At 37.3% G+C, this 15110-nt stretch overlaps 1 protein-coding gene across 11 annotated transcripts in view; it reads right to left on the reverse strand.

Annotated features, from left to right (window-relative positions):
- rapgef6 (Rap guanine nucleotide exchange factor (GEF) 6) overlaps nucleotides 1-15110 on the reverse strand; it is a 373961-nt gene that overhangs the window by 68329 nt on the left and 290522 nt on the right. For all 11 annotated transcript variants that reach the window (XM_039775454.1, XM_039775462.1, XM_039775459.1 and 8 more), the window contains 2 exons: nucleotides 12479-12659; nucleotides 1623-1759 (listed from right to left, as the gene is read on the reverse strand). In XM_039775454.1, the coding sequence (XP_039631388.1) occupies nucleotides 1623-1759; nucleotides 12479-12659 (318 nt within the window). The remainder of the gene's footprint in view (nucleotides 1-1622; nucleotides 1760-12478; nucleotides 12660-15110) is intronic.

Genomic DNA, 15110 nt, shown 5'->3' on the forward strand with positions numbered 1-15110 from the left:
CATCTCTATTGGCTTATCAAACTCATCAATTTAGGTATGTTTACAAGCCTTAAGTTTTACTCCGTTGGCCTTGCTCTCTCTCTCTCTCTCAGGGGTGGGGGTCGACTTGTTCTTTATCCTACTTTTTGTAAAAATTGATTGGTTTGTATGGAATGAATGCAATAAAATTAATAAAATTAAAAAAAAAACAAAAAAACATTTGAGAGATCCTTGAATAGTTTTCTACCATTTAGAATTTAAATCAGTGCAGCACAACAGTCCATCAAAAAGCATATACATATACTTATTTTAGAGATGATATTTAAAATAGCTACAAAAGAAAAAAGTAAGCATTTCTGTAGCATTTTTTTCACAACAGGGATTTGGAAGCACAAATATGCATAAAACACATTAGACCCTTCTAATTTTACATGGGTGTGCAAATTCTGGAATGAGTTCTAAAAAGTGTGACTTACTACAGTGTATGTAGGATGAAAAGAATAGTAAGCATTTTTTTTAGTTAAGCCTAGATTACATTACATTCTGCAGTTTCCCTGCATTGGTGAACTTGCATATTGTCCAGAGCTACTTTCTCTATTGCATTTGATGATGTCAGTATAGGATCTGCCAAAACTCTGAATTTGATTAAATATGTTTGAAAATACAGTACTAGCTAAAGTAAAACACCAGTTCTCTTTCCAAACTCAACCACTGTTTAACTGCTACACCAGCTTGGCTTGTGTGATACCAAGTATTAAGTTAAGTTATGGTATTTGGCCTGTCTTGATATAATGAATCTTGTCTGGACTCATTGCTAACAGAACAGAGTTCAATGCTAATCTCTTATGTTGGAAATGTGCTTAAGGTTACTGAAGAGACATAAAGCTATAAGATTTCAAGAACAAAATCAAATCCCACCTCCAATGGCGCCCATTTGCAAGTCATTTTACTAGCACGAGACCCCTGTATGACATTGGCTTCACTTTTTTTTTTGATAAATGAATGGTATTTATACTGAACAGACAATGCAAATGTACATATAAGTATGTGAGTGAATGAGGGTATATGACCTGCACAATATGCAGAATTTTAAGGTTTGTTTTTTTTTTATTGATAACTTCACAGCTGTAATTATCTCCCAAATTACATGAAGGACTTGGTTAAACTGTATTCAAGTACTGGGAGCTCCCTGCATGGAGACTGCAAGTTCTGCGCATGTGCACATGCGCTTTCTCTCATAGTTGAAAAACATGCAGGATGGTGGATTGAATACACTAAATTGGCCACTGATGTATTTGGGCTTGCTGGGATAAGCTTTGCCCTCTAGTGGCCCTGCTTTAGATAAATAGTTTTAAAAGATGGATGAATGGATAGACTTGATTAACGCACCACTCAATTCTTTCAAAAGATATTGCAAAGCTTTCTAACAATGTAACGTCAATTTTATTTGAAACCTCAACATCTTTTTAGATTATTCTGATTATACTGGCAGTGAATATTATGTTTTATTTAATATCCTGTTTTTTCTGAAAGCACTGCGTTAACATATAAGTAAATAAAAAGATAAACATGACAAAGGTATTGCTGGCTTCTATATACTTCTCCACGTGCCTCTACAAAAGAAAATTCCTTGCAGAACTTACTTCTTGTCCATCTTGAAGAATTACAGCTCCTGCTTGTTCCACAACTTCAGATACCATAACAGAACACAGCTCTCTTCTGACAGACATGGTCATGTTTGCGAAGGCTGGCAGTTGATGCATGAATTCCAGTAATTGTTCTATAAAGGCAAAGGAGAAAAGAGTAAAGTACATGGTATATATAACATAATCACATAAACGCAGGTTTCTAATACAGTTGCCCTAAACTTCACTATTCATTTTCTCATGAGGAATACCTTGATGACATTTAAAGCCCTATTAATAAAAGGGGCCAACTGTGCACCACAGGAGCTTCATTTGTCATTATCATTTTCCAAAAATATATACTGACACTGATTCCTGCTTCAGGAAGCCCAAACAGAAATATTAATCCGAATGTCAGTAGTAAATTCTGCGGTTTACAATTTTCCTCATCATAAAACATCTTTTAAACAATCTTCAAACTAGAATAAATTTATAAACACACTTATAAAAAAAGAAACAAAATATGTAAAAATGTCTTAGTAAATTAAAATTCTTAGTCTTCTAAATTACAAAAAATAATTTATGTAAAATATATCTTTATATATAAAACAAAAAATATAATGGTAGAGAATTAAAAGTTACCAAAATAATTTACATGTTTTTTTTAGATTTGCTGAAAAAAATGTTGCATGCTCAGAATATGCAATTGCAATTTGACAACATAGGGGGGTGCTGCCTGCCAAAATTAAAATAAGGATACAGTATAATGCAGCATTCAATTTTTAAATTATTACATTAAGTATTCAAAATCATATTAAAAAACAGTGCATTACCATGTTTAAAAAATTATTAAAAATTATTATACTTTGTAATGCAATGTTGCTTGCCAGACTAAACCACATGAAGATATGAAGTTGCTATTACACAATATGAGACCTGCACACTACATTCTAACTTAAGTTTCAGTTTCAGTAGGATTCTTTTGATGGAGAAAAAATACAGACTTCATTCCTGCACATGGGGCTAAAAATTCCACCAAAATAAGTCCCCATGGTATCAGTTCAAAAAGTGGCACCCAAGATTTAAGGAGGAGGAGATACTCAATAGAAACAATTTTATAGTTCACTTCTAGCTGTCATTTCTCTTTGTTAAGTGGAATGGTAAGAATTGAGGTTATTTAGCACACTGTTTTCTCCTTGAAAATTAAAATATTTTATATTTTGGTTGCCAGAATGAAGAGTATGGATGCAGTATTAACTTAGTGTGAAAGTTAATAATTGCATATCAATATACCCCTCCTCCCCCAATAACAAAATTACATCTGTAACACTACTTGTTGACTACAACTGCTTTCTGGTCTTATTTGAAGATGATGCCACGCCATTGCCCTGAGACTGGAATATATGGACAGGCATCCAACTAACACACTGAGAGAGGGACAATATTTCTTTAGAGATACTACTGTATATATTCAAAATATACCACATGCACAGGTTTAGGTCTTAAATGTGTGTAATTATTTGCACTTTGTTTTTATTATTTCATACTTTATGTTTTATGTTTCTGCTAATGCAAATAAATATCGCTTTGGGAATTATCAATCTGAACTACCCCTCCTGATAAAAAATTACTATCACTAAATCTATCTAGTTTATTCTAATTTCTGTACTTCTACATTTCAGCCTAATGTACTATTCAATAATTACAAATTTTTTCCACAATATAAACACAAAACAATTTTGAAACATCACACAATTTACCAAAACATGCATGCCCTACATATATGTACATATGCTGTATATACATATGTACACTTAAACTGGATACTCTGTACATGCTCTACATACACACAAATGTATAAAAACTCTACACAATATTAAAATAACAAATTAACATTAATACATTAAAAGGCAACAACAAAATCTTTTAAAATTCTCTTAAAATGCAAAACTGAAGCATTCTGCTTTGGTGAATTGCTTTGCAATATTTTCAAGTAGTCCTATGTCTTCTTCTGTTTTCAATCTCTTTTTGTTCTTTTTCCTATCCAAGTGATTATACACAGCTTCAGTTATGTTGTGGATGGGATTATGGGGTTTTACTATTCCATTTACAGATTTCTGCTCCAACACCTTAATTATTAACTGGTATCATTATTCCCAAAGGTATAACATAATGAATCAATATCTGTTTATTTTTCTCAGCAGAAATCATTCCATAGATTTTGACCAGATCCCCTCCACTGTTTACCCGAAATGCACCCCAAGAACATGACTAAGCCATCATAATGCTATACAGAAGTCTGCAGACAAGTATCACTGTATTTCTTGTCAACTCTTCGTCTTATATACTATTGTCTTTGTGAAGCTAAAATTTTAGATTTGGATCCATTGTTCCATAAGAGTTTCTGAAATTGGCTGTTACTTGATGCTTTGTGATATTTTGCACGCTGCACTAGGTCAACTACTTTTCTGGATGTATGGCTTCTTAGCAATAAAATGTCAGATTCTTTAAAGACTACTGTGCATGGTCTAAATGCATTCTCTGGTGCCAGGTAACTATGCCAAATGCTGAGCAAGGACTTCACTGGATTGGCCCTTGAGGAAATGACCTTTAAAACCTTTCAAGATGCAGATATCTTTTTTGAGCCTTACACTGCTTCTGTCTTTATTACAGTTTGAACAACATATCTTCAAAATCTAATTTGATATGCCACTGTTCATTACCCATAACTTTATGTTAATTAATCTGCGTTACCGTAGCCTTTTTCATTTACCGTGCATCCGGAAAGTATTCACAGTGCATCACTTTTTCCACATTTTGTTATGTTACAGCCTTATTCCAAAAATGGATTAAATTCATTTTCTTACTCAAAATTCTACACACAACACCCCATAATGGCAATGTGAAAAAAGTTTACTTGAGATTTTTGCAAACTTATTAAAAATAAAAAAATTGAGAAAGCACATGTACATAAGTATTCACATCCTCTGCCATGAAGCTCAAAATTTAGCTCATGTGCATCTTGTTTCCCCTGATCATCCTTGAGATGTTTCTGCAGCCTAATTGGAGTCCACCTGTGGTAAATTCAGTTGATTGGACATGATTTGGAAAAGCACACACCTGTCTATATAAGGTCCCACAGCTGACAGTTCATGTGAGAGCACAAACCAAGCATGAAGTCAAAGGAATTGTCTGTAGACCTCCGAGACAGGATTGTCTCGAGGCATAAATCTGGGCAAGATTACAGAAAAATTTCTGCTGCTTTGAAGGTCTCAATGACGACAGTGGCCTCCATCATCCGTACGTGGAAGAAGTTCGAAGCCACCAGGACTCTTCCTAGAGCTGGCCGGCCATCTAAACTGAGTGATTGTGGGAGAAGGGCTTTAGTCATGGAGGTGACCAAGAACCCGATGGTCACTCTGTCAGAGCTCCAGAGCTCCTCTGTGGAGAGAGGAGAACCTTCCAGAAGGTTCTGCAGCAATCCACCAATCAGGCCTGTGTGGTAGAGTGGCCAGATGGAAGCCACTCCTTAGTAAAAGGCACTCAGACTCTCAGACCATGAGAAACAAAATTCTCTGGTCTGATGAGACAAAGATTGAACTCTTTGGTGTGAATGCCAGGCGTCACATTTGGAGGAAACCAGGCACTGCTCATCACCAGGCCAATACCATCCCTACAGTGAAGCATGGTGGTGGCAGCATCATGCTGTGGGGATGTTTTTCAGTGGCAGGAACTGGTAGACTACTCAGGATAAAGGGAAAGATGACGGCAGCAATGTACAGAGACATCCTGGATGAAAACCTGCTCCAGAGAGCTCTTGGCCACAGACTGGGGCGACGGTTCATCTTTCAGCAGGACAACGACCCTAAGCACACAGCCAAGACATGAAAGGAGAGGCTTCAGGACAACTCAGTGTGTCACTACAGGTGCGGGGACGCTGGCGCACGCAAGTTGCTGCCGCTCCTCCCTGTTAACAACACTTTTCACAAAATTCGCCTTAATTCTACACTTTCTCATGCTTGTTTTATTTCTTTTATTGTACGTATAGTTAGTGGATACAGCCAGCTTGAATTGCATGGACTTGGCTTAATATTTACAGATTTTATGGACTCTACTTTGACTGGGAACAGTCGAGTCTGTGGATCATGGGACGAGATTTACGAACATTTCTTTGTACCTGGCGATCTTTGACCTCGGGATGATCTGTCTCCGTGATTATATTCGCTATGCTGATCTGCTCCCAATTCATTTTACAGTACTGTACGACTGGGATCTGATCTGATGCTCATACTAACCTGGCTTATGGCTCCGGGCGATCACGCATGAAATTACCAAGCGTTACTGTTTATGGCTGTGTATTGGAACCTCCAAATCCTGCTACCTCCTCCTGCTATGCTTTCTGCTTCTTTGCTATCGCCGTTCATCTCATCTACTCCAAATGGTTCCGCTATGCTATGCTGCTTCTCCACTGCTTTTCAGATAAGTATTGCCAAGTATCATGCTCAAATACTCTCATGACAAACTCCTTCTTATTAAACAGTTTGTCCAGAGCAAATGGTCTGATTGGAACATCATAAAAGACGCCAGTAGTTTGCAGCGCCTGAAATATATACATCGTGGGTCAGGTCGCCGCCACCGCCGGGCTGCGAATGAATAGACAACCGGCAGCATTTGCTCAAGAATAAGCCTTCCTTCTCATGGCCCTGGAAATACAAGTGTCAGTGTGCCAAATTTACATTGTGTGGAAATAAACCCTGATCATGGCTCTGTGCAAAGAGATGCCTCATTAACTAATATTGCTCTGTTTAACTCGAGATCTCTTAACGGCAAAGCATTGGTGCTGTCAGAACTCATCACTTACACCAAACTTGATATACTGTTTTTAACGGAGACTTGGCAAAAACCAAACGAATTGACGTCTCTCACGGAGGTGACTCCACCTGGTTTCACTTTCCATACAGAACCTCGCAGCTCTAGACAAGGAGGTGGGCTAGCGGTAATTATCAGAGCAGACTTAAATATCAAACGAATCCCAATTGACTGTCCACTGTCTTTTGAGTGCCTGGCTCTTAAACTAATAACGGAATCAGGTCCTGTCTCACTCATTGTTCTTTATCGTCCCCCAAAATACAATGCATCCTTCTTATCTGATCTGATTGAACTTTTAACCCACCTAAGCTCTTACTCTCAGAGAATTATCCTTCTTGGTGATTTCAACATCCATATTGACATTACTACATCTAAACTGAGAAATGAATTCCTATCCTTACTGGACTGTTTTGACTTGACACAACATGTTGATTTTCCCACCCACTCTGGTGGTCATATATTGGATCTGATCTGCACTTCTGGACTATCTGTTGCCAATATTTACAGCACTGATTTGGGACTCTCTGACCATAAAGCAGTATTTTCACTGTCTCACTGCCTTTACCTCCTCTTACCTGTAAACGACAAATTTCTTACAGAAACCTTAAAAATATCTGTCCCTCTATCCTTTCTGGATCCATTTCTGATCTTTTACTGTCTGCACCTATTCCGTCAACACTAGATAGTCTTGTTGACCACTATAACTCAGCCCTTCATTCAGCATTAGATAAAACAGCTCCTTTAAAACATAAGGAGGTTTCCTTTAAACGTTCAGCTCCTTGGTATAACTCAGAATTGTGATCTATGAAAGCAGCTGGTCGACGCCTTGAGAGAATGTCACGTAAGACTGGCCTCACGTGCACATCCAGGCTTTCTCTGACCACCAAAGAGCTTACAGAGAAGCACTAACTGCTGCTAAGAACACCCACTATGGCAGAATAATAGAAAGTGGCCACAATAACCCAAGGGTTTTGTTTTCTGTAGTTAATAAACTACTGAACCTGCATCTGGCCCAACTACCTCTTCTACTGAAGTCTGTGAGGATTTCCTCCACTTTTCCGTAACAAAATTAAAGATCTAAATAATTCAACTAACATAAATACATCATCTGTTTATATCTCTCCCTGTTTTCCCACTCCATCCAGCTCCTTCTCTAAGTTCTCACCAGTCACATCTGCGTTTGTTAATAACCTGCTTTGTAAGATGAGGCCGACTACTTGTGTACTGGACCCCATCCCCAGCACACTACTTAAATCCTGCCTTCATGCCATAATCCCGACTGTTACAACAATAATAAACTCATCCCTTGACACTGGCTCTGTGCGCTCACTTTTAAAATCGCTTCTGTAACCCCAATGTTAAAAAGTCTGGTCTTGATGCTGACAATCTTAACAATTTCCGCCTATTTCCCACTTACCTTTCCTGTCAAAAGCTCTTGAGCGTGTTGTAGCTTCCCAGCTCACCAATTACTTAACGTCTAATAATTTGATGGAACCCTTTCAGTCTGGTTTCAGGGTGCAGCACAGCTGTGAAACTGCTCTGCTACGGGTAACCAATGATTTGCTTATGGCAGCAGACTCTGGACAAACCAGCATATTAATTCTGTTAGACCTCAGTGCAGCATTTGACACTGTCAGACATGACATTCTACTGTCCAGAATGGAGAACATGCTGGGTATCTCTGGCACTGCCCTCCAGTGGTTCAAGTCCTATCTGACTGATAGGCAAGAGTTTGTTAGTCTTGGCAACAGCAGATCCAGCTCAGCGCCAGTCACACAAGGAGTTCCTCAGGGCTCTGTCCTCGGCCCTCTTCTCTTCTGTATTTATATGCTTCCCCTTGGCCATATTATTCATAGCTATGGACTGGGCTATCATTTTTATGCAGATGATACTCAACTCTACTTCAATGTTAAAAGTGGAACTTCATCAGAGCTTTCTCAGCTCACAACCTGCCTTAGTGAAATTAAAACCTGGATGGAGCAGAACTCTTTAAAATTAAACTGCAAAATTAAACTGAACTCCTGCAAATTGGGACTAAAATGCAACTTAATAAAATGAGCTCCTTCCCAGTCAATCTTGGTGGTGATCTCATCAGACCTGCCTCTACTGCAAAGAATCTTGGTGTCATTTTTGATTCCTCCCTTTCTTATTCCGCCCACATAAATCACATTAAGAAACTTTCTTCCTTTCACCTCCGTAACATATCCTGTGTTCGCTCCTTCCTCTCCTTTTCTAATGCTGAGAAACTTGTCCATGCTTTTATCACATCCCGCATAGATTATTGTAACTCGCTGTTGGCAGGTGCCCCTTCTAATCTTATATCACAGCTCCAGCTTATTCAAAACTCAGCTGCAAGAGTCCTTACTCGAACCAGCAGCAGCGAGCACATCACACCCATCCTGCTCCGTCTTCACTGGCTCCCTGTGTCTTACAGAATCGAATATAAAATCCTACTAATAACCTACAAAGCCTTAAATAACCTCGCGCCAAACTACATCAGTGACCTCCTCCATCACTATGTGCCTGCTCGCTCACTAAGGTCCTCTGATTCTGGCAATCTTGTTGTGCCCCACACTAATCTGTACTCCATGGGTGACAGGGCCTTCAGCTGTATAGCGCCCAGACTCTGGAATGACCAACCGAAATTAATCAGGTCAGCTGATTTCATGAATTCGTTTAAAAAACAATTTAAAACCTGTGTGTGTGTGCTAGACCATCAATTCTATTGTCTGTTAGGCTTTCTCTGAATTCACTGTCTTAATCTTCTTTATTTATTTATTTGCTTTGTACTATGCTATATACTGTATACCCTACCATTCTTTCTTATATTCTGTAAGTGCCTTGAGCATGAGAAAGGCGCTATATAAATAAAATGTATTATTATTATTAACTCTGTGAATGTCCTTGAATGGCCCAGCCAGAGCCCAGACTTGAATCTGATTGAACGTCTCTGGAGAAATCTTAAAATGGCTGTGCACCGACGCTTCCCATCCAACCTGATGGAGCTTGAGAGATGCTGCAAAGAGGAATGGCGACACTGGCCAAGGATAGGTGTGCCAAGCTTGTGGCATCATATTCAAAAAGACTTGAGGCTGTAATTCCTGCCAAAGGTGCATCGATAAGTATTGAGCAAAGGTTGTGAATACTTATGTACATGTGGTTTCTAGGGTTTTTTTTTTATTTTTAATAAATTTGCAAAAACCTCAAGTAAACTTTTTTCATGTTGTCATTATGGGGTGTTGTGTGTAGAATTCTGAGGAAAAAAATAAATTTAATCCATTTTGGAATAAGGCTGTAACATAATAAAATGTGGAAAAAGTGATGTGCTGTGAATACTTACCGGATGCACTATATTTGTTATACTGAATCAATAGTACAACTTGTTCAGGCAATTCATTTGAGTCAGGTGTGCTGCTGTGAAATTTAACAAATACATGGAATGGCCTGTATGCTTTAAGAAAATGTTTGGTAATCAAACTTGTATCATTGTAGTCATCTCCCAAGATACCTCTAGGTTCTTAGAAAACAAAAAAAAATTCTTGTTACGTTTTATTGTATCAGTATTTATTTTTGTTTACTTTAATTTTATATAATTTATAAGACCAAATTCCAACCATCCTATGAAAGCTAAATTCTAAAATAATCATTCCACAGGAAAATGACAATAATTTTTATTTAGATAGAAGTTGCCTAAAAAAGTCCCTCCCTTCCTCCACTTGTAATTTACAAGCTGAGTGTGAGCTGCAATAAGCCATAAGTGACATTTCCCCAAGAACACTTAAACACATTAGAAACTGCTGCAGTATAAAATGGTTTATTAACCTACATTGTATCGGGACACAAAGAGGAAGTAAATTTGATTTGATGTGCTTACAGTTCAAATGATGGTGTGGGTGCTCTGTGGACAGTATTTAGAACTTCTCTATTATAGATATGATACTGAAAAAGGGAAACTCAAGATGAAGACCCAGCTCTTGGTGTAGCTGACTTGGTACCAAGCTGGCTGGAACTATAGCTTTGGCAAAAAAAAAAAAAAAACACAACAGGGAGTCTGGAAGTTATAAATACACTCTTATAACATGTATTGCAAAAGGTCCTATTATGCTTCACATTACTTCCTATCAGCATCGATGCATCTCATATTAACACTGTCTAAATTTTGCATTCTACTCAATTTGCAATTCTCATACCAGAATATCACCTTTTGCAAAATTCACCTATCTATGTCATATGCAACCTAAGACCCATGCAGCTCTGTCAAAGCTTGGCAAGATACCAAAGCAAGGCAGTAAAACAGTAAAAGCAGGTCATTTCAACTCTGACCTATTGAAAGTGCTACAAAACATGGAAGGTGGGTATGAAATTTTATGGGGAAGAACAATGAAAGAGAACCTGTGTCTCATACTCTGAATCATCTGCAGTGCTAAAAGCCTGCAAAAATTATCTAAGACCATCAAGAAGACTTTCAGTAAAAACTCAGCAGTTACAAGTAAGGAACGTATTACTCATAATCTTTAGGAGCAGAGCCAGACATTATAACGAGATTTATAGACAATTGCAAAGATGCTGAGTTAAAGGGGTTATTCTGAGGAGAGCATGCTAAAAAACAAATTAAATCAGATGGAAGACAGTGTTCAAATTGCTCAGAATGAACATCCTACACTAGATTTTGGCTTTCAACAAGCTGTGTACTGAGAACCAATTCCACATTATACTAGGGGTTTTGCCTTACATATTTTCAGATCATGATGGTAGGGATACACAACAAATGCAATCATAAATTAGAAAGGAAAAAGACACAATAAAGGAAAACTACCCTTTTCCATCCAATATAGATGTTTTCAACAATTTATATTTCTATTTGAGGACCAAAATTCCACTTGACATTTCTTCAAGTAAGAAAAGAGAAAAAAATAAGAGGCTGCATTCCATGACTTAAAGGAGGAGTTCTCCTTGAACCCAGTCCTATGAGACTCTGATTTCGCAAAGGATTTTATCATGAAAACTTATGCTCCTCAATATGTATTATATGCCTACATTTTACAGGAGATGGGGGAGAGCACTTAGTTAGGCATTCACAGCCAAGAATAATAAGTGCACTACTAAAGATGAAAGGAAAGACAATAAAGACCCAGGTTCTCTTCCCAGGTCCTCCCTGAGTGGAGTTTGCATGTTCTCCCCATGTCTGCGTGGTTTCCTCCAGGTACTCCGGTGTCCTCCCACAGTCCAAAGACATGCAGGTTAGATGCATTGGCGATTCTAAATTGTCCCTTGTGTGTGCTTGGTGTGTGTGTGTGTGTGTGTGTATGTGTGCGTGCGTGCCCTGTGGTGGGCTAGCGTCCTGCCCGGGCTTGTTTCCTGCCTTGCGCCTTGTGTTGGCTAGGATTGGCTCCAGCAGACCCCCGTGACCCTGTAAGTTGAGATACAGCGGGTTGGATAATGGATGGATGGATGGAAAGACAATAAGCAAGTAACAAAAGTTAACAGAGAGGGTGTAACCTCAAGTACATTTTTTGAGATTTTTCTCCCCTATCTAAGGGCAAATAGCAAAAGAAATCTAACACAACCAAAGTTGTGAGACCCGCCAAATGTGACAGTTTCTGTTTAAAGGTGGAAGCTGATAATTTACGTATTTTTACTTTTATGTTACAGAATCCTCAAGGCTTAGACAGTGTAAGCAGCTAAGAATGACAAAATGGTGAGGCTATTTTTTATTGAACTACTAATCTCATTTATTCAAAGTAAAAACACTCATTTGTGGCGCATTTTTTGATACTCCAGTTGAGTCATATGTGATGAATTCAACCAAGCCATTAATTTTGCACTTTGCACACTTTCTGAAAACAGAAGGAAATAAAAAAAACAGCCCTTTCAATTGGTTTACTTCAATTACCATATTTTGCTGTGGAACGGCAAGTTCAAATTGGCCTGACAAATTTTTGGAGTTTTTCTTAGCATCACAAAACTCACATTTAGATTATAATATAAGCTTGTTTGATCATTACCAACATCATCCTCAGTTCTGTCAATTGGCAGCTTGTCAAGACAATCTCGCACTACATCTCTGCCCAATAATGTATCAGAGGCCCTTTCAATGTCTTCATCTTCCTCTTCTTCCTCTTCGGAGTCAACAACTGCCTCAGGAAGTCCTGACAAATCCACATCCCCCACTTCACTCTCTGTTGCCTGAAACAAACAAGACAGATTATGAACTTATAAAAAAATACTACTGATGTTTCCCCTCTTACCCAATAGTCCATTGGATTTTTGTTGCCTTGGAATTAATTTGGACTTATTTCTGGAACTCAGTTGTCCAAAACAATAAAAAACTGCAAGCAAAAGTAAAGCACATGTTTCTTAGGGACTGCTTTCAATTTATCACTACATTTTAATTTTCTTTTCCCTTTCATTTTAGCCATTTACCAAACAATTGTGTTTCTTTAAAGTTTTATATTAAAATAAAATACTTAAGAGAGACAATAACTCAGATACTGATGAAACATGATGCATACACTAATATTTGACTTACATCTGACTTTGAATAGCATGTCTCAAAGTAAATCAATAGGGATACTATTTGGGCTACTTACACTTCTTTGGAACTATTTAATCATTACAAAACCAATGCTATTTGATTTTACCCCTTTAATAAATATGCACAATAATGATTTTCCTACATTGGTAAACACTTTCATTTAAATCAAAAATTAACATCATTCACATGAAGCCTTCGAAATCACAATCAAATAAAACATACTAAAACACAAGTACTTTAAACATATATTACTTCAAATATACACTACTTCTACTATTGTGTTCCTCGATTCACTGATGATACAACTCTGTATATTTTTGTGGTATGTATGTTAAATTACCTTGGGCTAGGAAAAATGAACAACTAAATACAGACCTGTGCCAATTTACAGCCGACTAAGTTGCGGTCATTTTGTTCTTAAAGCTGATGACCATCAGAAAACAATAGGGTAAAAATATTCAAGAAATTGCCAAAACCAACCACTACAGGCCACAAAAGCCATATGTCTTCTAATTATCAGGTAAATATGTCAGTGCTGCCAGCCATAGAATGAAACACTCTGCATAAAAACAGGGAGAGAATCAGTGGTGGAGCTGAAGAGGTAGCAGTCTGTTGGATGTATTCCTTCCTGAATAGATGCTGCAACTTACAAATGGCCTCCAGATAGCAATAAGAAAAAGAAAAAAAAAATTCATCGAGCTCACAGAGTTTCAATCTTCATAACACTAATTGACTATGTCACTTAGGGGACTGGGCAGTCTAATGGTCTGGAATCCCTACAGATTTTATTTTTTTTCTCCATCCATCTAGAGTTTTTGGACCTTACTCTTATTCTATGTTAATTAATGTTGTCTTATTTTATTTTCTTACTGTGTCTTTTATTTTTCTATTCTTCATTATGTGAAGCACTTTGAGCTATTTTTTGTATGAAAATGTGCTATATAAATAAATGTTGTTGTTGTTGTTGTTGGCATTTTATTGAATTCACGCTTCAAGTAGCTGGCATTTCTTTTTGGTTTCTGATCTATGCGGATGGTTTGCACTTTTTTCTTCCTTCAATAAGATAGAACACCTTGTATATAGTAATACATCTTTTATTATTATTATTTCACAGGGTCTCATATTTTTTCTGATTCTCTGTGGAGCCTTTGAGGTTTGTTTTGATCGGCACTGCTCCACGTGACTAATTCTAATGCATTCAGCCCACATTAACTTCCTCTACTCAGACTCGGTCATGCATCTGCAGACACTCGGGTATCAGTATTTGCTACCTCATACTGGCAGTTAAAGTATGCATACTAGTGACCCATACAAGACCCAAAGAGCCTCAACTGCAATGACCTGCACACTTTGTGAATGACATAAAGTCAATATGACATATGGCCAAATGCCCCAAAAGGAGTCTTAAGTCTGTGCATGACTGTATATTAATCAAAGACAAAGTAGGAGATGACTAAAAATAAAAAAATAAATTCTTCTTGGTTCTTACTACTTATCAGTTCCTGGTGACATTGCAGGAAGCAAAAGAAAAAAAAATTAGTAAAGGAATCAAACAAAATGTGTACAATTACATGAAAATTTAGATGTCTTTCCTACTTTTACAGTTGTAAAAAGAAAAATTTTAAACTACTGTACTGCAATATTTGAAATAAGGGCAACAAACCATACAAAACAACCAACTTTAGCCACATCACTTTTTAAAACTAAAATGCCAAAAGAAACTGAGATTACATAATCAAGAAATATTCTAGTAAAGTAATAATTAGGTCTGTTTTAAAAAAAAAAAATAAAAAGATTGCATCGATACTGTATTAGTTATTGCTGTTAAACGTTATGCCTATCAAAAAAGCATATGCGGTTTGCTAGGGATATCTGCTAAATGAAAAGTCAGGAGCCGTAAAACCACAAATTAATTTAAATTCTTATTACATGCCGATATTGAACTTAGAATTATTATCCATTCCCAAATTCCACACTAAATCTTCCTTTTTAGAATCCACATTTTTCATAACAATCACAATCACTAATGTTATAGCAACTACAGAAAGCAAGTCAGTGGAAATGTGAGCTTAAGGTACCCAGTTTCTACTTCAATATTTGGA

The sequence above is a fragment of the Polypterus senegalus genome, chromosome 13 (assembly GCF_016835505.1).
Source record: "Polypterus senegalus isolate Bchr_013 chromosome 13, ASM1683550v1, whole genome shotgun sequence".
NCBI classification, from domain to species: domain Eukaryota; kingdom Metazoa; phylum Chordata; class Cladistia; order Polypteriformes; family Polypteridae; genus Polypterus; species Polypterus senegalus.